This window comes from Hyperolius riggenbachi, chromosome 10 (assembly GCF_040937935.1).
Source record: "Hyperolius riggenbachi isolate aHypRig1 chromosome 10, aHypRig1.pri, whole genome shotgun sequence".
NCBI classification, from domain to species: domain Eukaryota; kingdom Metazoa; phylum Chordata; class Amphibia; order Anura; family Hyperoliidae; genus Hyperolius; species Hyperolius riggenbachi.
In genome coordinates, this window is record NC_090655.1 from 123,674,316 (window position 1) to 123,702,185 (window position 27,870).

Consider the following 27,870-nt stretch of genomic DNA (forward strand, 5'->3'; position numbering starts at 1 on the left):
TGCTTGGCTGAGGGAGACCTTTCAGGAATCCCCCCTTGAAAATCCTGGGTTTAACCCTCTGGGGGATAATCCCGAGCTGAGCTCGGGGTAAGCCGCCACATAGGATTTCTCATATTTGCATAATTTTTTTTTTGTTGCACGCAGCTAGCACTTTGCTAGCTGCGTGTATATACCGATTGACGCCGCTCCGCGCTGATTCGCCGCTACCCGCCGTGCCGCTCCCCCCCCCCCCCAAGACCCCGTGCGCAGCCTGGCCAATAAGTGCCAGGCAGCGCTGAGGGGTGGATCGGGACTCCCTCTGACGTCACGACGTCGATGACGTCATCCCGATCGTCGCCATGGCGACGGGGGAAGCCAAACAGGAAATCCCGTTCTGAACGGGATTTCCTGTTTGCTTTGATTGCCGGAGGCGATTGGAGGGGGTGGGGGGATGCCGCTGCACAGCGGCTATCATGTAGCTAGCGCTAGGCTAGCTACATGATTAAAAAAAAATAATAATTTAAAAAAAATGTGCTGCGCCGCCCCCTGGCGATATTATTGTATCGCCCAGGAGGTTAATATTTTAAATGTAATTCAGCTGCAGCTCAAATTTGCATTTTCACAATTTTAGCCTGTCGCAGTTCCCCCACTCGCCATTAGGTGTCAGTAGACGTTTTGCTGGCACGCCGCCGCTCTTGCCAGGAGACGTAGATCTCGCTGTTCCCGCTTCGGGCCGGGCTGTTGTCTGCCGGGTCGGTGATTGTGCTGGTGGAGGAAGTGTGTGAGCGCCGCCTGGGATGGCGGAGGCCGGGGTGTCAGCGGCTGAGGTGCTGGCTGAAACCAGGAGAGCGGGCGGAGGGGAGGCCGAACTCCGGAGTCCCGGCTGGAGTGAGTCTCAGTTCCGCTCCTATCAGTTCCAGACTCGGCAGATCCCGCGGCTCCAGCATTCCGATCCCAGAGCGGAGGAGCTCATCGATAACGAGGTGAGGCTGCTGCTGTGTGCGGTGTCAGGCTACTGTCTGCTGCTCCATTGCTGGACACACCTGTCTCGTGTGTCCCCGTACCGAGGTCACCCAGTGATCGCAGTGTTCAGTGAGTGACCCATGTGGGCTACATTTATGGAAAGTGGAGGGATGGAGGAGCAGTTGCTAGAGCAACTAGTTAGCATCTCATATCCTTTTAGTGATTGGTTGTTTTGGGCAGGTGCTCCACTTTTGCTTCTGGTTTATTTGCTACTAGCTTCATCAGTTTCAGAGTATAATCAGGAGACCTGTCATTTCAGGTGACAGGGTGCCCAGGAGTGGCCGGTCAGGTGACACTGTGATCTCCCCCCCACGATGACACTGTGAGGTGGGGAGTGGAAAGTACAATGCTGCCCATAATTATTCATACCCCCTGGCAAATTTTGCCTAAAAGTTACTTTTATTCAACCAGTAAGTAATTTTTTGACAGGAAATGACATAGGTGTTTCCCAAAAGATAAGACCAGGGCAGTTTCTATGCTAAAATGCATCCAGGGCGAGAGTGTAAAAAATGTGCCAGATATAGGACCCCCGAGTATAGGTTAGCTAGGTCTAGTTGCACTCTTTTAGTAGAATCAGTGTCCCCTTGCTTGCTCGGTCCTTGCTTCTCTCAGACAACTTTTTATTCTAACTCTATGTCCACTTGGATAGTGGACATTGCACACCAGGACCCAGACTTCTAAGGCGGGTTGCAAGGTTAGTGCTGCTGATGGGTATTATGGGGTTAATTTATGACCTGCATGACTTTGCACATGCTCAGTAGCATTTGCAAAGTCATGCAAATGCTACTGATGATGGGTAAGCTGAAATGTTGGACCACCTCCAATATAGGTAGCCAGTATAGTTGCCCCCAGTATATGCTAGCTAGGTAGGTGCCCACAGTATCGGTTAGCAAGGTAGATGCCCGCAATATAGGCTAGATAGGTAGGCGCCCCCCAGTATAGGTTAGATAGGTAGCTGCCCCCAGTATTATTTATTTATTGTACTTATAAAGCGCCAACATATTATGCAGCGCCGATAAAGCAGTACAGGTTAGATAGGTAGCTGCCCCAGTATTGGTTATATACGTAGGTGCCCAATAATGGGAGGGGGCAGTCACCCACTAAACAGGAAGTAGTGCGTGTATACACGGCTATGCAGAGGAGGAGACCAGCGGCAAGTGATTGGCGATTGGAACACAGGGAGGTGAGTTGCTGTATATAGCGCTTCCTGCTGCACTCTTTCTGCAGCGGAGGGGGGAGCATGGAGGGCGGCCCGGGGAGTGGAAGGGAGGGAGAGGTCGGGCCACCCTCCCCACAGCTTGGCTCCCCCCTCCATCACGGCACCCTGACCTCCCTCAGCGCTCCTTCACGGTGGCCGCACTCCCCTAGAAATGGGGCTGAATAAGACGATGTACAAGAGGCATTATTGTGGAGAAAAAACATTTCTCTGCTTTTATTTACATTTGAGCAAAAAGTGCCCAGTACAAAATTATTCATACCCTTCACAAACTGTCACAGTCTGTGGGAAAATCCGAAGTTCTATACCAGTGATGGCTAACCTTGGCACTCCAGCTGTGCCAAAACTACAAATCCCATCATGCCTCTGACTCCCTGAGTTATGCTTAGAGCTGTCAGAGTATTGCAATGCCTCATGGGACTTGTAGTTCCACCACAGCTGGAGTGCCAAGGTTGGCCATCACTGTTCTATACCATTCCAAATGGTCCAAGCTGTTCTAAAGCATCCTAATTACCCTGATTAATTGGGAACAGCTGTTTTCATCAACTTAACAGGTGAAAAACTGCAGCTCTCTGCAGTTGTTTTGTAGACAGTCATGGCTAAGACAAAGGAGCTCAGTGAGGACCTGCGGCTGCGCATTGTGGCTGCTAACAAGTCAGGAAAGGGCTACAAGGCCATTTCTAAATGTTTTCAAGTTCCAGTGGCTACAGTGCAAAGTATTATTAAAAAATACAAGATGTTCCGTACTGTGGAAAATCTAAGAGGACGTGGTCGGAAGCCAAAAATGACAACTGTGCTGGCCAGGAGGATAGTTTTGCAATGGCTTAACCAGAGTCCTGACTTAAATCCAATTGAGAATCTGTGGAGGGAGTTAAAGGGGAACTGAAGAGAGAGGTATATGGAGGCTGCCATGTTTATTTCCTTTTAAGCAATACCAGTTGCCTGGCAGCCCTGCTGATCCTCTGCCTCTAATACTATTAGCCATCGCCCCTGAACAAGTATGCAGCAGATCAGTTGTTTCAGACTGTAAAGTCAGATCTGACAAGACTAGCTGCATGCTTGTTTCTGGTGTTATTCAGATACTACTGCAGAGAAATAGACCAGCAGGGCTGCCAGGCAACTGGTATTGATAAAAAGGAAATAAATATGGCAGCCTCCGTATACCTCTTACTTCAGTTCCCCTTTAAAACTCAGGGTAATGGCAGGACGACCTTCCAAACTGAAAGATTTGGAGCTCATTGCTAAACATGAATAGGCAAAAAATACCTGTGGAGGCATGCAAAAAGCTGGTCTGCAATTATAGGAAGGGTTAGTCAATAAAGGCTTTTCTATTGATTATTGAGAAGGGTATGAATCATTTAGGACTGGACACTTTTTGCTCAAATGTAAATAAAAGCGGAGAAATTTTTTTTTCCACAATAATGCCTCTTGTACATCATCTTATCTTTTTTGAGACACCTATGTCATCAAAAAAATTACTTGCTGGTTGAATAAAAGTAACGTTAAATCAAAATTTGCCTGGAGTGTAATAATAGCCAGCACTGTATATAATGGTGATCATACCTGCTTGTTTGTGAGTAGTGAGGTCACCCAGAGACTATGTAAAAACACCGGTTGATAACCAGGGAGAGCACACACCTTTTCAAGTTTTTAATATGTTTAATCTTAAAATCTCTTAAAGCTATCTGAGCACAATTATTTTTTTTCTCTTTTAGTGTTGCGTCGCTCCGCGGTACTCTCCTCCACCACAGCTCATCACAAGGGAAATTAAAGTCTATGGGGACTTGCACGGTTCGCGTGATGCGGCGCTACTGAAGTATCCAAATCACTGCAATCCCGATGCAAAGTCTGCAGTGCGTTACTGCATGAACCACACTTACCACCCGGATCATGCAGTAAAGCAAGTCAATGGGCAACACAGGCTGTGTGCACAACGGGAGTGCGGTGCGACACCACACGGACCGACGAATCTCAGTGACTTACTTCCTGCCCAAAAGGAAGGACGTCACTAGCCGGGGCAGGCCTATGAATATGACCCTGTTGCTGCACCGGGGTGCAGGGTCATATTAAGCCTCATTTCTGTGGTGCGCGCACCGCATCGCACACGTCCAGTGTAAAAGCGTCTTTAAAAATGACAAACCTCCCCATAAGGGAGGTTTTATAATGGTGTGTTCCATAGTGTACATTAGCTGCTGCAGTTTGTGCCTTTTATTTTCCTGCAGTTATTTCTGTTTTCGTGTGTGTAAGAGCTGGTTCACACTGCAGGTACCTTTCTAAGCACCAGTGATTTGAAAACCACTAGCCAATGTAATGCTATGTGTGTTTAAAAAAAAAAAATGAAATCCACATAGTTTAACCATTTTCGCCTTTTGGACGTGACTTTGACGTCCAAAAGGCTGCTGCTCTGATGCTGCGCGCGATCGCGTGTGCGCTCCAGTGCCGCCCCTCCCCCCCCCACCTCCCCAGTAGCCCGGAGATCAATAAATGGGAACATTGTTCCTATTCATTGATCTAACTCCCCGGTAGAAAAGACTTCTTTTCGGAGGCTGCGTCTTTCTGAAAAAAAATAAAATAATCACGTCACAGTATAGAAAAACAAAAAAAAACCCACTGTGGCCATCTTGTGGCCAAATAGTAAAACTACATACACATACATTTTTATTGCAAAAAGACAAAATAAATTACGTTTAAAGTTAACTGTTTACCGCCCACACACAAAAAAACACAAAAAACAAAACAAAGAAATTACATTAAAAAAAAAACATAATTAGTCACCTAAGGGTCAGAACTTTTTTTTTTAATATGCATGGGAATAAGGTATACAACTAATATATTTCAAATTATAAGCTTGTAAATAGTGATAGACGGCAAACTAAAAAAATGCACCTTTATTTCCAAATAAAATATTGGCGCTATACATTGTGATTGGGATATAATTTAAATGGTGTAATAACCGGGACAAATGGGCAAAAAAATACGTGGGTTTTAATTAGGGTAGCATGTATTATTTTAAAGCTGTATTGGCTGAAAACTGAGAAATTACTTTTTTCCCTTTTTTTTCTTAATATTGCTGTTAAAATACATTTAGAAAAAAATAATTCTTAGCAAAATGTACCACCCAAAGAAAGCCTAATTGGTGGCGGAAAAAAAGATATAGATCATTTCATTGTGATAAGTAGTGATAAAGTTATTGGCAAATGAATGGGATGTGAAAATTGCTCGGATGCATAAGGTGAAAAATGACTGAAGGCTGAGGTGGTTAAATGAAAACATACAGTAAAGTAGTAGTATCTGGCCACACTCCCCTAGTCGTATGTAGGGTGCAACAATCCAGCCACCAGAGCACCAGGTGGCAATCAACAATTTGCATAGCAGAAGGATCAGCACACTCAGTAATATGTTGCAAAACTTTAGGCTCTTTTAATACAAAAAAGTTTCCATAAATGCACTTAGTGTACAACAAGGACCAGCAACTTGCAGTAGATAGGCGCCAAAGACACCCAAAGTCCATCAGATGCCTGCTGACCAACTTGCATAAAGAGTCCGTGAGGGAGTAGAGTCCAAGATCCACACTTCCCAGAAAAAATGTGTCTCAAAGCATGGCGACAGACACTGGCCTAATGCTGGTTCGGGTAGCATAAATGTGCAAGCCGAAGGAGTGCACATTTATCGGCTTGAAGACGGGTGCTGCCCGAAACAGCATTAGGCCAGTGTCTGTCGCCATGCTTTGAGACACATTTCTGGGAACTTTTTTTTTTGTATTAAAAGAGCTTAAAGTTTTGCAACATATTACTGAGTGTGCTGATCCTTCTGCTATACAAATTGTTAAATGAGAACATACACATAGCATTACATTTGCAAAAAGCTTTTCAAATCAAAATCTCTTAGAAAAGTGGTTGTAGTGTGAACCAGCCCTGAAGATCACTTCTTCTTTCAGCTGTTGCTAGAGTTGGGGGAACAGTTCGGCTGTGTTAGCCGAACTGCAGCCGAACTGTTCGGCTGCCCAACCTGTCATTTTGCTGTGGCTCTTACTACTTCCGGGTCGCAATGACCCGGAGTAGTACGTCTGCGCTTGCCCGGCGGAGCGCGTCCTAGATCGCGCTCCCGTTGCCGGGCACTCTCTGCGCATGTGTGTGACGTCACTCATGACGTCACACACATGCGCAGAGCGTGCCCGGCAACGGGAGCGCGATCTAGGACGCGCTCCGCCGGGCCAGCGCAGACGTACTACTCCGGGTCATTGCGACCCGGAAGTAGTAAGAGCCACAGCAAAATGACAGGTTGGGCAGCCGAACAGTTCGGCTGCAGTTCGGCTAACACAGCCGAACTGTTCGCCCAACTCTAGCTGTTTCATAGGCACATTCATAGCTTCACATATACAGTGTTTGAAAAAATATTCGGCACCCTTGAAGTTTTCCGCATTTTGTCATATTACTGCCACAATCCTGAATCAATTTTATTGGAATTCCACGTGAAAGACAAATACAAAGTGGTGTACACAGGAGAAGTGGAATGAAAATCACACAGGATTCCAAACATTAAAAAAAACAAAACAAAACTGCAAAGTGGGGTGTGTGTAATTATTCAGCCCCCTGAGTCAATACTTTTGTAGAACCACCTTTTGCTGCAATTACAGCTGCCAGTATTCCCCAACCCTGTCCTCAAGGCCCACCAACAGTACATGTTTTGCAGAAAAACACACACAATTACAGGTGAGGTAATTAGTGTTGCATCAGAGCTAATCAACCATCTGTGTGGATTTCCAAAAGACATGCACTGTTGGTGGGCCTTGAGGACAGGGTTGGGGAACACTGTTTTAGGGTGTGTCTCTACCAGCTTTGCACAACTAGAGACTGAAATCCTTGCCCATTCTTCTTTGCAAAACAGCTCCAGCTCAGTCAGATTAGATGGACAGCGTTTGTGAGCAGCAGTTTTCAGATCTTGCCACAGATTCTCAATTGTATTTAGATCTGGACTTTGACTGGACCATTCTAACACATGGATATTGTTGCCCTTGCTTTGTTTAGGGTTGTTGTCCTGCTGGAAGGTGAACCTCTGCCCCAGTCTCAAGTCTTTTGCAGACTCCAAGAAGTTTTCTTTCAAGATTGCCCTGTATTTGGCTATATCCATCTTCCCATCAACTCTGACCAGCCTCCCTGTTCCTGCTGAAGAGAAGCACAACCCCCCCCCCCTCCCCCAGTGGGGATGGTGTGTTCAGTGTGGTGTGCAGTGTCGGTTTTCCGCCAAACATAGCGTTTTGCATTTTGGCCAAAAAGTTCAATTTTGGTCTCATCTGACCAGAGCACCTCCTTCCACATGTTTGCTGTGTCCCCCACATGGCTTGTGGCAAACTGCAAACGGGACTTCTTATGCTTTCTGTTAACAATGGCTTTTTTCTTGCCACTCTTCCATAAAGGCCAGCTTTGTGCAATGCACTACTAATAGTTGTCCTATCAACAGATTTCCCCATCTGAGCTGTAGATCTCTTCAGCTCGTCCAGTCACCATGGGCCTCTTGACTGCATTTCTGATCAGCGCTCTCCTTGTGGGATGTTAAGGTTTTGGAAATCTTTTTGAAGCCTAAGCCTGCTTTAAATTTCTCAATAACTTTATCCCTGAGCTGTCTGGTGTGTTCTTTGGACTTCATGGTGTTGTTGCTCCCAATAATCTCTTAGACAACCGCTGAGGCCGTCACAGAGCAGCTGTATTTGTACTGACCTTAGATTACACACAGGCGCACTCTATTTAGTCATTAGCACTCATCAGGCAAAGTCTGTGGGCAACTGCACTCAGACCAAAGGGGGCTGAATAATTACAGACACCTCACTTTGCAGTTTATTTGTAAAAAGAATCCTGTATGATTTTCATTCCACTTCTCACGTGTAAACCACTTTGTATTGGTCTTTCACGTGGAATTCCAATAAGTAATATGACAAAATGTAAAACTTCAAGGGGGCCGAATACTTTTGCAAATCACTGTATGGTCTTATAAATCTTAACCTTTGTCCTTGTCTTTCAATTTTTCAAGCATCAAGGATTTCTCCATAGAATCCAGTCTCAATATGTGACAAAAGTATTTGAGTTTTAATACAACAAAACATTTGAAAAGCGCTTTTCTCCCATAGGACCCAAAGTGCATAAGCTTGTCTCAGATCAGTACATAGTGATATGTACAGGGGGAAAAGTTATGTAAGTATTGGCCGGTTAGATCTTCTGACCTACTATAGAACTCTTATGCTAAGAATACACGGGTCGATCCGGTGGCCGATTAGCCACCGGATCGACCCCAGTCGCGTCCCCGCTCGTCCGCGTGTGCGCGCGGATCGATCCCCGCTGGCGCTTCCTAATCAGCTGCTCGATTCCCTGCCATTGTCCGCCGGCGGGGATCGAGCGGGCGGGAGTCGAGCGGCTTGATCGGGCCAGCTGAATATTATCAGCTGGTCGATACACGGTACAGAAACGTACCGTGTATCCCCAGCATTAGTAGCTGTCTCCACACCCACAGTTCACTTCAAAAATACCAATTTGTCTATGCATGATCTTATTTATAGTCACATTTTTACAGCCATATGTTACAACTGGGACCATAGCTTTACCTATCCTGATGTTTATTGGTAAATTGTCATCTCTATCCTTTAGTATCTTGTTCAAACTTGTCATAGCTTTTCTTCCAAGCAACAAGTGCCTCTTCTAGACATGTTACAGTGATGTCAAATTTCATGTTTTTAGCGGTCACCTAGCAAATTAAATACAGTACTGATTACAATATGTCCATGGTTTTGTAGGAAAGTACCTAGCATGTACAATGTTGTCTGGAAATCACAAGCTGATTTGTGGTAGAAGTTGGATCCTTTTTAATGGGACAAACTTTCTCTGTGGAAGTGCAGTAAATATTTTGGCTAAAAGTATTTTTCTCAATGACTGAAAGCTTTAGTCGTGCCCTATCAACCTGGGACATTTCTGAGTGTGCCTTTCAAATGTTTTGCCCTCCATGACCCTTTTTTGAACAGATTTGTGCATTTAATTTTTTTTCTAGGGGAGGGCATGGTAATAATCAGGGCGGGGGGGGGGGGGGTTCTGGTGTCAGGGATCCTTATGGCCCATACTCACGGGCAACTTTTTGGCATGTCGCTAGCACACGGGAGCGTGTGTGCGAAATGCCGGCGACAGCTCGTCGCCAGGTCCCTCCGTATACACACGGCGGAGGCACCTGGCAACTGATGCGGCGGAAGCTGTCGCTGTTGTCCCTCCCCCCGCCGTAAGCGGCGTCTTTGCAATTATGTTGCTGTCGCTAGTACGCGTACTCAGGCGGACTAGCGACAGTTGCGGCGGCGACTGTCGCCAGGCGATTGACCGCGCCAATCGCCTGGTGACATCAGCGACGGGCGGCAGTTCGGGGTGCACGCCCGTGCAACGCCGCATACTCACGGGCGACCTGTCGCCGCAACACGCGCGCCCCGCATGTTGCGGCGACAATTGTAGCCCGTGAGTATGGGCCATTAGGCTCTGTACCTCCTTGTTGTAGAGGGAGGAGGTGATGAGGGGGGGGGGGGAGCGGCCAGCTCATGCTGCAGCTCTTGCTACCCTTCCACGAGTGCCAGTGTTGTGCTGCGCTCTGTGCTGCTGGAGGAGATAAATTCCAACACAATGTTCCACATGTGGGGATGCCGTGCAGGATCAGATCAGCAGCGGTGCCCATACGATTGATCCAAATGCACCCATGTAATATTTATATTACCTGCAGCAAAGGCAGAGGGTGGGGCCAGTGGCGATCAGAGTGTCGGACTAAGTCCGACACTTTTATCTGAATAGGATGATGCTGTGCTGGATTTTATTGGCGACTATGTTTGTTGGACTATGTTTAATATTGAACCAGGGTTCGAATCTCAGTTCAGTGAAGAGTCATTGGGCAAGACTCTCTAACGCTGCTGGGTTGCTGACCGCACCCTTAGTTGTTGCAGTTCTCAAGTGCTTTGAGTCCGACAGGAGAAAAGTGCTATTATTTTTTATTTATATAGCGCCAACATATTCCGCAGCACTATACAAGTGTTAGGATTATTACAGTTTGGAAAGGGCCAAAGGAGACCGGACAAATCACTGAAGCATGGCAGCCAAGTTTCCTAGAAAAATTGCAGTTGATACCTAACTTTTGAGGTTTAGTGGGGAAGTGAGGAGTCCCAAGACTTCCTACGGATACAGGAAAAATACAGTGAGACCAGGAGCCCCTTATGGTGTAATATATAAACATCATCAGGTTCTGGGTAAATGCAAAGTGATGAGGTACTCACAAAGGTGGGTTGCGAAACTAGCAACCACAGTATAAAAACCAGTGAGGAAATCCTGTCCCCACTCGGGTTCTTTGTCTTCAAATGCATGGGTCACACTCCAGAAAAAACTATTGTTTGGGAACACAAACCAAACAATTGACAGCAACCTCTAATAGCTATGGGGCTGTAAATAACAGGTTATTTTTAGGCGCACCTTCTCCCTCCTAGTGATTTAGAAGTTTAGGGCTCTTTAACACGGACGGCAAACTTTCAGCCTACGAAATGCTCAATGATCGCCTTCTAGCTGCAATTACATGTAGTTAAATGGCAGCATTTGTAACAGAAACATTAGCGTTAAACTCGTGCTGTGGCTGCATCATGTACATTTTAGTGTTGATGTGGCCATGCTTAGACGGGACTCCAGAAGACAAACACCACTGAACTACCCATACAGAGAGCTGCCCAGCGGATGCACAGGAGTAGCTGACAGGCACTGAATTTGCCGCCTTCAGCCTCCCATGTAAGGCTCCTTTTCCATGGGAGGTTGAAGGAGGCCGATGGTGAATTCAGTCTGTTAGCTGCTCTTCTGCCCCGGCTTGGCAACGCTCAGCATTACCATTCGGAAGGAAGCTTTCTGATCAAGGTACTGATGGTGAAGATCATGTGTGGCAGCTTCCCTTCCAGCACAGAGAGTTTCTCCCAGTCAGACATATCAGTGATAGCTTTGGCATCCTGAGTGGAGTGGAACCAGTGTGCAATTTGGTAAAACCTCCAAATAATCCAAGGGGAAGGAGCCATACTGGACTGTGTTTTAAGTGATTTTGAAACTTCTGTCTGCGGTTTAGTGGTTATACTCAGGAATTTACTGCACCTGATTTTATTTCCTGAATTGCCACTGCTGTACTGTATGTTGATGGTTTTCACTAGTTAGTAGTCACTAGCCACAAATAAAAATGACTAAATATATATCTCCCCCCCCCCCCCCCTCCTCTCTCTGCTTGGCTTTTATAAGTGACAATGCACAGAGAACTAGAATTCTTTCCGTCTTGCAGACTGAAATATCTTTTCCCCCCAGATCTAGACCTGATCTATACAAATAATGCAAGGAATGCATTAAAGGGGAACTGAAGAGAGAGGTATATGGAGGCTGTCATGTTTATTTCCTTTTAATCAATACCAGTTGCCTGGCAGCCCTGCTGATCTATTTCACTGCAGTAGTATCTGAATAACACCAGAAACAAGCATGCAGCTAGTCTTGTCAGATCAGACTTATAAGTCTGAACCACTGAAACACCTGATCTGCTGCATGCTTGTTCAGGGGCTATGGCTAATAGTATTAGAGGCAGAGGATCAGCAGGGCTGCCAGGCAACTGGTATTGCTTAAAAGGAAATAAACATGACAGCCTCCATATACCTCTCTCTTCAGTTCCCCTTTAACAAGCTAGCAACCATTGCTGTGTTTTGTGTACAAGGGTTGCACACTGTATGTAACCAGCTACACCGCTGGTGAATCACGCAGTCATTTTAAAGGTTCTCTGTAGAAGCAAAAGTCATTTTAAACAAATGTGTATATTTGTTTAACCACTTTACCCCCGCGCGTACGTATTTCTCCGCCCCTTTTTCCATCCTTTAAAAACCAGGGACGGAGAAACACGTACTTTCCGCGTTCCCGACGCTGCCCGCGCTCCCGCTCGTAAACACGCCGCCCGCCGCTAGTAAACACGCCGCCGCCCCGCTCGCCCAGAGATCCACTCCCGTTCGTTGATCTAAGCCCCGCAATGATCAGCTGCTCTCCTATGGGCAGCGCGATCATTGTGAGAAAAAACTCACGTGTCCAGCCTCCTTATTCTTCCTCCAAGCTTCCGGAAGGAAGCTTGGAGGTCGCACTAAAACAAAAAGTTACTGTGGCCATCTTGTGGCCAAATAGTAAACTACACCCTACACATTTTTCACATACAAATAAATGACTTCTCCATTTTTTTTTTTTTGTAATAAAAAAAAAATTAAAAAATTTACAATTAAAAAAAATACATAAATAGTTACCTTAGGGACTGAACTTTTTAAATATTTATGTCAAGAGGGTATAACACTGTTACTTTATAAACTATGGGCTTGTAATTAGGGATGGACGCAAAACTGAAAAAAATGCACCTTTATTTCCAAATAAAATATTGGCGCCAAACATTGTGATAGGGACATACTTTAAATGGTTTTATAACCGGGACAAAAGGGCAAATACGTTTCATGGGTTTTAATTACAGTAGCATGCATTATTTAAAAACTATGACCGAAAACTGAAAAATAATTATTTTTTTCCCCACATTTTTCCTATTTTCCCATTAAAACACATTTAGAAAAAAATAATTCTTGGCATAATGTCCCACCTAAAGAAAGCCTAATTGGTGGCGAAAAAAACAAGATATAGTTCATTTCATTGCGATAAGTAATAATAAAGTTATAGACGAATGAATGGAAGGAGCGCTGAAAGGTGAAAATTGCTCTGGTGCTCAGGGGGTAAAACCCCTCAGTGGTGAAGTGGTTAATGTATTAGGAATGAGATATCAAGACAGTTGGACAGTGGAGCAGACAATCTGGGTTCAGCATACAATTTTGTCTGTTCCGTTTTGTGTGTACCTGCATAGGTATATCATTTATATAAAATGTTATACATACACATGAAAGCCCTAGTTTATCCCCCAGTATGTAATGCATATAAGAGAGAATTTTAATTAGCCATGCGCTGAAAAAGGGTAGAAGAGGGCCAGGAAAGGTGGTATGCTTTGGGTGGGTAGCGAAAGAATGGGGGTTAGAATAGATCGGTGGGTGGGGTCAGGAGTTGTGGAATGGTGAGTTGATGTGAGGACAGTTGGCATGCAGGGTTGGTTGGTGATGTTCGCATTTACAGTGGCTGTTGTGTTACGTTCCTGTGATAGCAAGAATGCAATGGATTGTGACAGTGGCTCCACACATGCTCTTGTTGCATTGGTTACAGTGAAGCATCCAGTCAATGAAAAGTATGCTTTACTCTTACTGTTAAATCACTGTTTAGCAGTAACACTGTTACCATGCCGCAACCAGTTATAGCGCAACACATCCGCCGCACTGTGAACGTCGTATAGGTGGTGCATTGCAGTGTGGTAAGCTGTGTTACAAAGCGTCCGTTGCACTTGCAAGCAAGTCACAGATGACGGGCAATTCCATCAGTAAGGGCCTGTTTCCAATAAATGCGATTTTTCTGATGCAGATTTCCATAGACATTCATTGGAGTCAGTTTTCTGCATCCAGAATCTGCGTGTAGTGGAAATAGGCCCTAATCAGGCAGCAGCTTGCACAGCAAGCATAGGTCTCACCGGCTGGTGCTTTTGCTGTAATCCAAACAGGCCCAGAGTAGTGTACAGATAGCATCAAGCAAGCTACAAATGGCTGCCAGCCCAACCACGGCTCATGGTTCCCCAACCGACATGGCGCATGCACTCACCCACTTTCCGGCGGATACAGTAGGGCTGAAACACAGGTTTACTAAAACAGAAGTTGTATTATATAGGAGTTTATAAGTATTACTCCCTTATACTTAGATTGTTCCCTGGACATTAAGTTAACATATCAGTTTACTTTTATTAGGGTCGCCTCAGACTGGGAAAATTAGGATCAGAACGCAATGTTCATGTAAAAGCTCAGTACAGACACTCCCATTCACTTCAATGGGAGTGTTTAACGACGAGTCCTGGACACCGGCGATAAACGCCCGCCAAGCGTCCGTGTGAACCAGCCCTTAGGCTAATTTCGCATGTGGTGAGGTGCGATTGCCCTGCAGCATGAGCGCCCAGGGCAGGATAGTTGCACCACACCATTTTCTCTTGCGCACCCTGCAGCAGAGTTTGCCCAAGGGAAATACGCATCGCTCCTCCCCCAACACACTTGCGCTTCCTGCTGGACAGGAAGTATGCCACTGTTGTTAGGCTGATTTGCCACCACAGAAATCAAAATAGATTGTTGCAGAACTATTGATTCCAATGCAAATGCCTGTTGGCAATGCACTTCAGAGTCTGCGTTGTCTGTTTTGCCTGAGCTGCTTCCGCCCCATTGCGCCGCACTGCCGGTAGCATGGTTAGTCTCATGGAGACTAATGGTCATTGCGGCAGGGGAGCGTACCACGAAGCACCATTTGTGAAAGGGGCCTGAAGGTTGGTGGTGCGGATGTGATGCTGGGTTCCGGATGATGCATGCACATGTCTCCAGGATACGCTTGTATCGTGGTGGGCCGTGCTTTAGTGCATCGTCCCTTTTTCTTTTTTTTTTCTCCCGGATATGATTTCCCACATTAGGTGTTAGTTACAGAACTTCTTCCTCAGCAAATGTATTTGGGGAAAATATGTCCAGAGTGAAAGTTTTGGATGCTTCGCCATTCCTTACTCCTATCTATATAGCTGTTTTTGAAACACTAAAGTAGGCAGTGTTTCGAAAAACAAAGTCCCATGGTGCTTTGCAAGGAGAAAAACCAGTCCGTCACACGGTTTTATTACTGTTACCCTTGGCAGGCGTAAATGCACATTCTCTGTTTATGCTGTCATTTATTTTGCATGCGATATTGCTACAAGACTATTAAACAAATGATGTTCATACCTGACATTCTTCACCTCTTTGATGGCAGCATACACGGGAAGTTTGTTGCTTCAGTTAAAGTGAACTTCCCTCCAAATCCGGTGAAATAGAAAACGTTATAAGGGTTGCCACATTATGATTGTGCCACGTCTCGCATCGTTTTTCTTTGCTTTGAATTTGTGTTTTCTTCCTCATGTGTAAAGAGTAGGACTTGGGGCCTATTTCCGCTAGCTGTAATTCGTCGCCATTTTCCAAACACAATGTCAAATGCGGACTTTTATGCTGGGAATACACGGTTCGTTTTTGCCTTCGTTTAAACCTTCGATTCGTTCGGTAAACGAATCGAGTGTTGAAAACGTATGTGAAAATAGTCATAATCTCATTATAGTTTCGATTAATAGACCCCAAAAACGAACGACTAGTGATCGAACATGTTTGATATTATCTCTCTTTATCCATCTAATCGAGCCATTGGTAGGCTTGATGGCTGTTCAGATCGATTATATATTCGTTTATGCTAGTCCGTCCCTGTAAAAAGGGATTTTCGTTTCGTTTCTTTGCAGCCTTCGATCATTGGAAAAACGAAACCATCAGAATCGAAAAAAAAAACGAAACCGTGGGTGGTGATATTAACCGTATGACCGATTATTTCGGGATCGAAAAGGACAAAAGGCACAATCGAAACGAAGGTTTAAACGAAGGCAAAAACGAACCGTGTATTCCCAGCATTACAGCCTATTTAAATCAATAGGCTGCATCCAAATTGCGTGCGGGAGAAAAAATGATACATACTGCATGGAGGAAGTGCGTGGTAGTGAGTCTTGCAACGCGCCCCAGACATGTGTAATGCATAGAAGCCGACGGACTTCTGGGCAAGTAACCCCGTCTCCTATGCACACACCTGAGGCAGTTAAGCCTCATTTTAATCACGAATTTCAGTGGCTTCCGACTTTGGGAAGCCCATGCCTAGCTGCAGTCTTATTAACCTCCCTGGCGGTTTATTAAAATCCGCCAGGGGGCAGCAAATACGTTTTTTTTAATTTTTTTTTTTCTTTTTCATGTAGTGAGACAATGTCTCGCTACATGATAGCCGCTGCCGAGCGGCATCCCCCCAGCCCCTCCGATCGCCTTCGGCGATCAGAGATCAAGAGATCCCGTTCGAAGAACGGGATCTCTTGGAGGGCTTCCCCCGTCGCCATGGCGACGGGGCGGGATGACGTCACCGACGTCGTGACGTCAAAGGGGAATCCGATCCACCCCACGGCGCTGCCTGGCACTGATTGGCCAGGCAGCGCACGGGGTCTGGGGGGCGGCTGCGGCGGCGACGCGTATAGCGGCGGATCGGCGGGTAGCGGCGGCGATCGGAGGTTACACGCAGCTAGCAAAGTGCTAGCTGCGTGTAACAAAAAAAAAATATGCAAATCGGCCCAGCGGGGCCTGAGTGGTGCCTCCCGGCGGCATAGCCCGAACTCAGTTCGGGCTTACCGCCAGGGAGGTTAAAGAGACACTGAAGCAGAAAAAAATTGATATAATGAATTGGTTGTGTAGTACAGATAATTACTAGAACATTAGTAGCAAAGAAAATATTTTCATATTTTTATTTTCAGTTATATAGTGTTTTTTTTTATAACATTGCATCTTCTCTAATATTTGCAGTTTACACACTACTCCACATTCTAAATGATTTTACAGAGCAGGCAAGTGAACAATTGACCCGTCCTCTGCTGAAGAAAAAAATCAATACAGTGACTGACAGTTGAGATAAGCTTCAGAAGACAAAAAGTCGTGGAGCTCAATAGCACTTTTCTTAAAGAGAAACTCTGACCAAGAATTTAACTTTATCCCAATCAGTAGCTGATACCCTCTTTTACATGACAAATCTATTGCATTTCACAAACAGACCATCAGGGGGCGCTGTATGACTGATATTGTGGTGAAACCCCTCCCACAAGAAGCTCTGGGTACTGCGGTACTCTGGGCAAACTGCCACAATGTAACAATGTTCACAGACAGGAAATGGCTGTTTACAGCTGTCTGTAACAGCCAGAACAGCTAGAAACCGCTACATAACCTGCCCACAGTAACAATGTCACCATGTAATAAATGTCAGAATGTGAATCTGGGAGAGGAAAGATTTTACAATGAGCAAACACTGACTAAATCATTTATACATAATTATTGTAAAAATGAAGCCCTTTTTTTATCACATTATTTTCACTGGAGTTCCTCTTTAACGCTTCCTGTACTGGAAACCATATTAGACTTCTGTCTCTGCTCCTAGTATTTTATTTCTTAGCTATACTACACATACAAATCAGCGCTGCGTAATATGTTGGCGCTTTATAAATACAATAAATAATAATAATAATAATAATAATTACCGTATATCGTAATTTTTTAAATAGAGAATTGACAGACCACAGATAAGGAAACCTGCAGCAGACAAGTGCTGTATATCTTTATGTGCACTCACTTCCCCCATATATTTACATGTTTGCTTTAGTGAATGGTCCGTTAAACCGCATCTCATGACGGTTTCTAGTGGAAGCTTGTGATCGGCCATGTTTCTCTGTCTTTGTAGTTTAGGGTAGCTTCCAAAATGTTACATTCTATGTTATACATACCGTAGTTACTTTCTTCTGCTAAAGAATGACTTGGCAGCACGCATTTAGGGAAACAATGCTTTAGGCTGCTTACATGAGCGGCTCCATTAAAAGCTTAGCTATGCATTCTAGATAATGTGGTGGAGCAATATTTACATTGCTTGATGGCTTTGAAATAACACACTGCCCTCTTATTTATTATTCCTCTGCACTTGGAGTTCACCAACCAAAACATTACCCTGGAATGCACATCCCGGTATTAATCACCACTTAGATCAGTTTCACAGATGCAGTTGGCTCGCCACTTGTAAATGTGTAACAAGCCCATCCTGTGATGACGCTTCCAGGACTCATGGGAACCTCAGCAAACTGATCATGCATCGGGGCTATAGGAAGATTGTACGGCAGATCTTTCTGATAAGCTGCATTCTTCAAGCCTAGTTAATGAACTACTACTTGTATATTTTCGTTGGAAAGCCTTCCTGGTTACTTTAGGTGCTTATACACCTCCCTCCCACCTCCACCCCAGATCAATAAGCAGTGCTTCCCGCCCACATGTTTCTCCGTTCACGTGTCACTCAGTCACACTTACTTCTTGTCACTTTAGTTAAACTTAAAATTGGCTTACATTTTCAAAGTGTGGACTAGGTTCAGAGTTTAGGTGATTGTCATCTGATCGGTCTGTTAGTGTCTGGGTCACCAAGAATCCTAATGTTTATGTTGCTTTCACCCAGCCCAGTTTTCAGACTTTGCAAGATGTGCTGTGTTAATGGATAACTACATCTTGCGTTCAGTCATCCTACAGACTGCTTTTTATTTCCTATTTGTTATGTTTCCTTACTAATTAGTACTGCTGTACTGTGTATTTATTATTAATATTATTATTATTATTTATTGTATTTATAAAGCGCCAACATATTGCGCTGCACAATAGATAAATGGGTTAACATACAGGTAGAACATACGGAAACTCACAACAAAACAAGATCATGCAAATGATTTGATAACAGTACAGTGTCATAAGTCAAAATAGAGACTGTTCGAGTCTACAAGAGGGGTGGTTGTGAGTAAGATTGCATAATCAAGCTGGATACATTAGGGAGGAGGGCCCTGCCAGAGGCTTACAATCTAAAGGGTGAGGTGGAGACAATAGGTGCGTCTTTTGAGAGGGGGTCTAACGGAACATATTATGGTGCTGGTGTAGGGGGGTATGCGAGCGTGAAGAGGTGAGTCTTGAGAGCTTGTTTGAAGGTATTAAAGGTGAGGGCGAGTCTGACGGCTGGTGGGAACTTGTCACTAGGGGGCAGTGTGAGACAATAACAGAGGACTTCTGCTTTCAGTGTCTATGTCCTCTGCTAGCAGAGAGACATTTTTTTATTTATTTATTGTATTTATAAAGCGCCAACATATTACGCAGCGCTGTAAAGCATTCCAAGAATTTACAGCACAAGTTCTGCCAGCTGAGGTCAAAAGCAGTGCCCTTAAAGAGAATCTGTACTCTAAAATTCTCACAATAAAAAGCATACCATTCTATTCATTATGTTCTCCTGGGCCCCTCTGTGCTATTTCTGCCACTCCCTGCTGCAATCCTGACTTGTAATAGCCAGTTTTAGGCAGTGTTTACAAACAAAAGACATGGCTTCTAAAAGCTTGTGAAAGGCTCTGAGAAGCTTTGTCTGTGACTCACACAGAGCCTGCAGGGGGCGTGGAGAGGGCGTGTATAGCTTCTATCACAAGGAGAGCAGCACATTCCTGCCTGAGTGCCTGAGCCCGACAAAGCCGTCGGAGGAAAGAATATTAGATTATATAACAGATAATACAGCCACTGTGCAACTAGGAAAGTCTGCAGTAAGACAGACCACATTAAAACAGGTATAGGAACATTTTGTTAGTCTCTTTAAAGTGGATCCAAATTAAAAAATACAAGATTTCAGAAATAAAATCTCTTTTCTAAATTATTATAATAAATAGCAGCCTTTTTTCAGCTGTATGATGACAAATATAAAATAGTTTACATTTATTGAGGGAACCCCTCCCTTTCTTCCTTTCATATTGCCTGGACAGAATCCGGCACACTGGTGGAGTAGGTGGTGTCCGGAAAAGGAGGAATTGCTAATGGCTGCCACCTGTATAACCCTAGTTATGAAAAGAGAAGGGTGAAAAGCATGCACTGAAATGCACATAGGCTTGAAGGAGTGTTTATTTATCTTTGTATATGTCAGAGTGGTGCAACTAAATATTTTGAATTAAAAAAATGTTTGGTTTGAGTCCGCTTTAACTCAAATGAGATAATTCCTTTGAGGCTGCTAATGGGTTAAATACTGTACTTGTTCCCACAACAAAGTGGTCCGTAGTACAATGTAGTCCATGGTTAATGAACGAAATGGGGACTGTAGGTTCATTCTTAACCTGAATCTGTTAAGTCGGAACACTGTGCCACCTCTACAACCCCCCCGGTTTCTTAGTGTTCGCCTCTGTGTTCCTCTGCCCCCATGTCCCCCTTTGTGCCTCTTCATGTCCTAGTGATGATCGTATGCTGATTTTGCAGAACTTGGGACTTGCTATATAATGTAGTGTCCCGCAGCAAAATGCCATTTTACCAAGTTTAAAAACTATTTTTTTTTCTTAATTTTTTTAAATCCTTTTTTTGTCAAACTACAAGGCCTTTTTGAAAAAAAAAAAAGTTTCATTTCTTCTGAGCAATTTGGGCTGTTCGTAATGGCGGGTCATTTGTAAGTCGGGCACTACCTGTACTAGCATAACAGATTCTACCTATCCATTCCTGGACTCCTAAGCCATTTGATAGGAGAGCTGTGCATTCAGTGTTGTGCTTTTGTTACTGATTTTATTCCTGTTGACACAGGTAGCCTCAGGCAAGTGTTAAACTTTTTTCTCCTTTAATGTACTCCGTGTGTTTCCTCACGTAAACGTTCTGTAACTCTAGCTGGTGTAAAATATCTTTTCCCTGCTCTTTACAAAAGTGGAATATCACACCAGAAGGTGGATAGCAGTAACCTCTCTAGTACAGCTACTGCTAGTGTTATCCTATGGGGCTGCTGTTACTTATGTCAAATCAGCCGCAACTTGTAACTCTGTAGACTTGTATTGTAGCGCCAACTATCTGCAACTTTTTGGCAGCAGATCTGAACCTATTTTGCTGTACTTATTCTATTCAACTTTAAATTGTACCTGATCTCTGGCTGTCTTCTTTAAATAAAAGGTATTTTATATTCTGCTTTTGGCTAGGAGTATATACATACACTTCTATCTTTGTGATTTACCACTCTAGAGATATACAGTACTTCCTGCATTGTCAATTCTCCCAGCAGTAGACCGTAAAGCTGGCCATACACTAGGCCGATTACCCGCCGATCGACAGCAGATTCGATCACTGGGATCGAATCTGCTGTCGCAGCGTTCACGCTAAACGCTAAATTTCGATCTATTTTGTCCCGAAATAGATCGGTCCCGTCGATCGCTCCATGCGGGAAATTTCCGGCGATCGCCCGCGGGTAGGGAGCGCGTCGCTAGCGGCGTACAATCGACGCAGGTATACATTACCTGAAGCTGGCTCCTGGCATCTTCTCCGCATCACCTCCCGGCTGGCATTTTCTCCGCATCCGGCATCCGTGTATAACTTCCTGTGTCACTGCAGTGACAGCGGAAGTACAAATAGAGGGCGCTCTATTTGAACTTCCGCTGTCACTGGAGTGACAAAGTTATACGCTGATGCGGAGAAGATGCCCGGGACCAGGCTTCAGGTAATGTATGCGGGGGGGGGGGGGGGGGGGGACAGGCAACAGCGGCAGCTCAGCAGATGGCGAATCGGTTTCAGGCTGAAATCGATCACAATCTGATTGCAGTAAAGGCAGCCATACGATCCCTCTCTGATCAGATTCGATCAGAGAGGGATATATCTGTTGGTCGAATCTGATGGCAAATCGACCAGTGTATGGCTACCTTAAAGGGATACTGTAGGGGGGTCGGGGGAAAATGAGCTGAACTTACCCGGGGCTTCTAATGGTCCCCCGCAGACATCCTGTGCCCGCGCAGCCGCTCACCGATGCTCCGGCCCTGCCTCCGGTTCACTTCTGGAATTTCTGACTTTAACCACTTCACCACAGAGGGGTTTTACCCCCTGACCACCAGAGCAAAGTTCACCTTTCAGTGCTCCTTCCATTCATTCGTCTATAACTTTATTATTACTTATCCCAATGAAATGAACTATATCTTGTTTTTTTCGCCACCAATTAGGCTTTCTTTAGGTAGGACATTATGCCAAGAATTATTTTATTCTAAATGTGTTTTAATGGGGAAATAGGAAAAAATGTGGGAAAAAATTATTATTTTTCAGTTTTCGGCCATTATAGTTTTTAAATAAAGCATGCTACTGTAATTAAAACCCATGAAATGTATTAACCCATTTGTCCCGGTTATAAAACCATTTAAATTATGTCCCTATCGCAATGTTTGGCGACAATATTTTATTTGGAAATAAAGGTGCATTTTTTTCAGTTTTGCATCCATCCCTAATTACAAGCCCGCAGTTTATAAAGTAACAGTGTTATACCCTCTTGACATAAATATTTAAAAAGTTCAGTCCCTAAGCTAACTATTTGTTTTTTTTTTTTTTGTGTTTTTTTTTTTTTAATTACAAAAAAAAAATAAAAATTGGGGAGTGTGGGAGGTAATAAGTTAATTTATTGTGTAAATGTAATGTTTGAATATGTAAAATGCTTTTAGCGTGTAGTTTACTATTTGGCCACAAGATGGCCACAGAGTGTTTGTTTACATGCGACCTGTAAGCGTCCAGAAGGACGCTTACAGGAAGCAGTAGGAGGCTGGGAGACTCACAATGATCTCGCTGTTTCTGAAAGAAGCAGCAGATCATTGCGGGGGCTAGATCAACGAACGGGAATGGACTTTCCCGTTCATTGATCTCCGGGCGAGCGGGCGGCGGCGTGCACGAGCGGCGGGTGCGCGCGCACGAGCGGCGGGAGCGCGGACAGCGGCGGTAGCGCGGAAGGTACGGATTTCTCCGTCCCTGGTTTTTTTAGGGGGGAAAAAAGGGGCGGAGAAATTCGTACCGCTGGGGGTAAAGTGGTTAAAGTCAGAAAACCACTGCGCCAGCGTTGCCGTGTCCTCGATCCCGCTGATGTCATCAAGAGCGCACAGCGCAGGCCCAGTATGGTCTGTGTCTGCGCAGTACACTCCTGGTGACATCAGCGGGAGCGAGGACACGGCAACGCAGGCGCAGTTTTATCTGACTTCAGAAATCTAAATATCTAAAGTCAGAAATTCCAGAAGTGAACCAGAGGCGGGTCCGGAGCATTGGGGAGTAGCTGCGCCAACACAGGATGTCTGCGGGGGACCATTAAAAGCCCCGGGTAAGTTCAGCTCATTCCCCCCCCTCCCCCCTACAAAATCCCTTTAACTGCCCACCTTTCCTCCTTTGTAAACAGTATTATCTCAGACAGGCAAATTTATAAGGTGCATACACATGTACAGTGGTTGGCACCTGATCAGTGCTCGTCCCCTTAGGTGACATTTTAGGAGAGTCTAGCACTGTAAAGATTGCTTGCTATATTTGAGCGGTTTGTCTCTTGCTATGTGGAAGGATGTACATACAAAATATAATAAAAGTATATTGGTAATATCACTAATTGTATTGGAAGGAGTAGAAGGGTGGCTGGCACTCGATGCTGGCTACCAACAATCTGTCTCCTGGGATCGTAGTGTGCTCCAGCTACGGCAATTCTGATTGGCAGTAGTAGATACAAAAAAGCGCTGGGCACCAAGACGTCTGCTACCAGTGAATGTATTGGACAGATAACAGGTACAGATACAAAAGTTATGCATAACTTTGTATCTATACCTGTATCTGTGCAATAAATTCACTGGTAGCAGACGTCTTGGCGCCCAGTGCTTTTGTGTATCTACTACTGCCAATCGTAATATCACTAATATTCTACTTTCACCTTCCCCAACCTACCAACCTACCATGGCCACAAATAACACTGGGAGGAGGGACGGCCGCTCAGTACACAAAAGTGTGTCTTCTGGCGGGAGAAGTAAGGAGGGAAGTCTTGCACTTGGGCTCACTGGGCCAGATTTATCAAGCGTGTCTGAGACAAAATATTAGTAGGTTTTTAGAAATCCGTGCAGAACTGTCTCAGGCATCTTAAGCACGTTCTTATTATCATGCAGAATTGTTCTCCCTGCTGGTTAGAACAGATTCAGAAGAAAACTGTCGGTAATGCGTTGATAAATCTCCCCCACTGTTGTTTGTTCAAAGTTCCAATGCTTCAGATCTTTTAGCAAGCTCGGGGGACACCTTGTACTCAACCAATATGGCAGCCTTCATGACATGGATAATATAATGTACAGCTACGGTAAAGCTGCACAATCATTATGTCATGAGGGCTGCCATATTGTTTTCTTTTCTGCGGTTGGCAGTCCATTTGGTTGAGTACAAGGTGTCCCCCGAGCTTGCTTGCTTAGATGCCAATGGGAATTTATTAAACCATATTATTTAGATATGTGGAACTTGGCAGATATGAGATTACCCCCCCCCCCCCCCCCCCTTCACATTTGCTGTATGTTGCTGCTGGTGCGACACAGAATGGCCTTATCCGCATCAGTGCTAGAACTTTGCAGGAGATGTCACTCCTTTGTGGGACATTTTCTCTCAATCCACTTACAGAAAGTAGATTTTTGGCGCTCAAAATAATTGTTCGTGACCATTTGGATGACGGTCTGTTTTGTGCCACTGATGTCTTCAGGCTGTTGAATGGACCTTATTCGACTGATTAATATTGAAATTCCAGCATCCATCAGTGGGGCTCCACCTGCTAGTCTTCTTCCTGTTCCATCCATAATATAGAACATTACACTCTGTAGGGTATCAAGCATGTCTGTACAGTGACTTCTGGAAAAAGTTTAACGCAACCACTCACGAGACTATTTTTCTTGACAGAAAGCAATGTCTTAACTTAAAGGATACGCAAGGTGACATGAGATAGACCTGTGTATGTACAGTGCCAAATAACTAGGCTGTGCTCCTTTTTCTTTTTTTTCCCTATGCCTGAAAGAGTAAAAATCAGGTATGCAGGTGAACGCATCTGACCGGGTCAGAATATAGCGTAACCATCACCGATAAGGAATTACAACCATAAAACACTTTCCTGGCAGAAAATTGTTTCTGAGAGCAGGAAAGAGATATAAATAGTCAATAGTTCATAGATTTTAGCTCTAGCATAAATCAATGAATGTGTCATTGAGCACAGACAATGAAACTGTTAAAACTTAAAAAGTAGATTTAAAAATTAAAACTGTGGGTTATCTTAAAAAAAGGCCATGTTTTGGAGGAATAGGATAGATTCAACTGTTTATCTCATCAGTTTATTTTAACCTCGTGTTTTCCTATAAGAACTGTTATTATTAAGTTGGAGCTATGCAGTGTTTCATTCTTGTTTTCTTGTTTCTGAAACAGGAACCTGTAGTTCTAACCGATACGAATCTAGTGCACCCAGCCCTCAAGTGGGATTTAGACTATCTAAAGGAAAATATTGGCACTGGGGACTTTTCTGTATACAGTGCCAACGGACACAAATTTCTCTATTATGATGAGAAGAAAATGGTTAATTTTAAGAATTTCAAGCCCAAGTCTGTTAGGCAAGAGATGAAGTTTCCGGAGTTTGTGGAGAAGCTCAGAGACATAGAACAACGAGGTGGAGATGAAAGGTAACCTCATTTATTTTACCATCAGATCGAACCATTAACCATGCAAACTTATTGCTTCTAAAGAAAACATGTTTAAAGATTACTTTTAGTGAAAAATAGAGAGCCTGCAATGCAAGGCTGCCTATTACTGCTGTCAGGATCAGTGATTTGTAGGGTTAATTACACACCTGCTTGCCTATAATTCCTTAACAGTAACTCCACGCCTCTCCTCTGTAAAGTCACTGTGGCATTTTGTTTCTAAACTCTTCTGAAGCTGTGGCCACCCACACCTGTTTCACCTCGGCCTGCCCCAGCTCGGCAGTCACCAGTTAGGCCAAGCTGGTGCAAGCCTTGGCAACGCATTGGGGGGGGTGGCCACCGAGCTTCTGTAAAGTTTGGATTCTCCCCTTACTGCTCATTCGCAGAACACTCATGCGGGGGGCTGCAATGAGGTGTTTGGCCAGCCAGCTTTGAAGGGGTCGCCGCTGCTGACAGGGGGGTCCCGAAAGGACAGCGTGGGCACAGGGTGACTGCTTTCCCCCCCCCCCCCCCCCCAGGCTTAAGATGTCTTCAACCTCTTTAGCAGTAGCCCCGAGTCAGGCTTGGGCAGAAATTCACAGCTCAGAGCGGTAACCCCAAGCCTGACTTGAGGCAGCTGCTGGGAGGTATATGTAGAGCTTATGTGCGCAGTGGGCGTTTGTAATGCCCTTGCCCTGGGATCCAGACGCTGGCAGCAATCTCACTATAGGGGTAGAGCGTCACCCGGTGGTCAGAGGGAGAATTGCTGCTCTGAATCCAGGGGAAAATACTGAATAAGATAGATTACCAAACAATAAATGTTTACGTATCCCCCCCCCCCGAATGTATCTTAGTGAATTGTAGCTAATGTAGAAAAATTTAATTATGTAATTTTTTTTTTTACCTCTACTGAATAGTTGGCATATTACATACTAAAGAAAATTGTATTTTTTGTGAGCAGGTTATATCTGCAACAAACCCTCAATGATACTGTAGGACGAAAAATTGTGGTGGATTTTTTGGGCTTTAACTGGAATTGGATCAATAGACAACAAGCAAAACATGGCTGGGGCCAGCTGACTTCAAACCTGCTGCTTATCGGCATGGAAGGTAAAGACAGATATGTGCTGAAGCTAACTTGCAAATAAACCTGTACAATGTCCTGCCTTGTGAGGAATGTCGCCTATGGGTGTGTCCTGCTTCAGTTGTGTAGCGTCCAGAGTAATGGCCGAAACATATGCCATAAAGCCGTTAATGTACACAGATGTACAAGGAAGTTGATATTCCATACTGGTTTGTTTTACATAACTACAGAATTTGTAGCTGAGCTTTTAATGCTAGTCTGAGAGCTGATGCCGCAGCCAATAGCCATGCTAAATAAAGCTATGTTGTTTGTGTACACTAATGCGTGTTTTTTTTCTTTCCAGAATCATTATTATAATGTTAAGTAAAAATGGTGATAATGTGTTGGTCCCCTGTGTACGTGCCTAAGCTCATGTTGCTGTTTGTGTCCAGGGAACGTGACTCCAGCTCACTACGACGAGCAGCAGAACTTCTTCGCCCAGATTAAAGGATACAAACGCTGTATCCTGTTTCCACCCGAACAGTTTGAGTGCCTCTATCCTTTTCCGGTTCACCATCCCTGTGACAGACAGAGCCAGGTGAGAGCCACATTCTGGCAGGCAGGCTAACATACCACTTCAGCTCGTTGCATGTCCATGGCTGCTAACAGTGTGTGTGTCAGTGAATGTGAGCCGCCCTTTCGTTTCTCATAGCTGTTTCTAACATAACGTCTAAAGGTTTGCATCAACTGTATACTGATACACAATTACTGTACACAATTACTGGCTTAGGGTTTTTTTTCTGGGTATTTAAAGTTTTCTTACCACTAAAAAATGGTATTTTACATATATATATATATATATATGTAAAATACACCAGGATAACGAATATTTACATTGCAATTGTTACCTAAAACTGCTGAATTAAAAAAAAAAAATCTTCCCACGTTTGCTCTCAATACGTAGAGCAATTTTAGAAAAAGGCCTGCTTTAAAGTGGACCTGATCTATTGCACAGGACACAAGGAAAACATAACAGAAATGCACCCTGTATGTATTTAGAGTTTAGTCTAATTCCCCCTCATTTGAGTATAATCACAAGTTGCAATCTGATCTGCCTGTGTCACATGACTGCTTATGGCAGATAAGCAGATAAACTCAGTGGAAAGCACAGGCTGTAAACAATATGTCTGCTTCCATGAATCAGGAAGTAGAAATAGTGCAGATTTATTTTAAGAGTTGTATCAGCTGTAGCAAAGAAATGTTTTTTGTTTTAAAGGTTATAATGCTGTTGTGTATCTTTTTGAGCAGAGAGGACTTATGAGTTCAGGTCCACTTTAAAGCGAACCTAAACTGAGGATATGGTTTTTTCCTTTTAAAG

At 44.3% G+C, this 27,870-nt stretch overlaps 1 protein-coding gene across 2 annotated transcripts in view; it reads left to right on the forward strand.

Annotated features, from left to right (window-relative positions):
- The first annotated feature begins 686 nt into the window (after positions 1-686).
- The window catches only part of HIF1AN (hypoxia inducible factor 1 subunit alpha inhibitor), a 37,308-nt gene continuing 10,124 nt past the window's right edge, over positions 687-27,870 (forward strand). Inside the window, exons 1-4 of one of the 2 annotated variants that reach the window (XM_068257882.1) lie at positions 687-962; positions 25,182-25,432; positions 26,391-26,539; positions 26,945-27,090. In XM_068257882.1, the coding sequence (XP_068113983.1) occupies positions 777-962; positions 25,182-25,432; positions 26,391-26,539; positions 26,945-27,090 (732 nt within the window). In that variant the 5' untranslated portion in view covers positions 687-776. The remainder of the gene's footprint in view (positions 963-25,181; positions 25,433-26,390; positions 26,540-26,944; positions 27,091-27,870) is intronic. The other variant, XM_068257881.1, reaches the window with a different exon arrangement.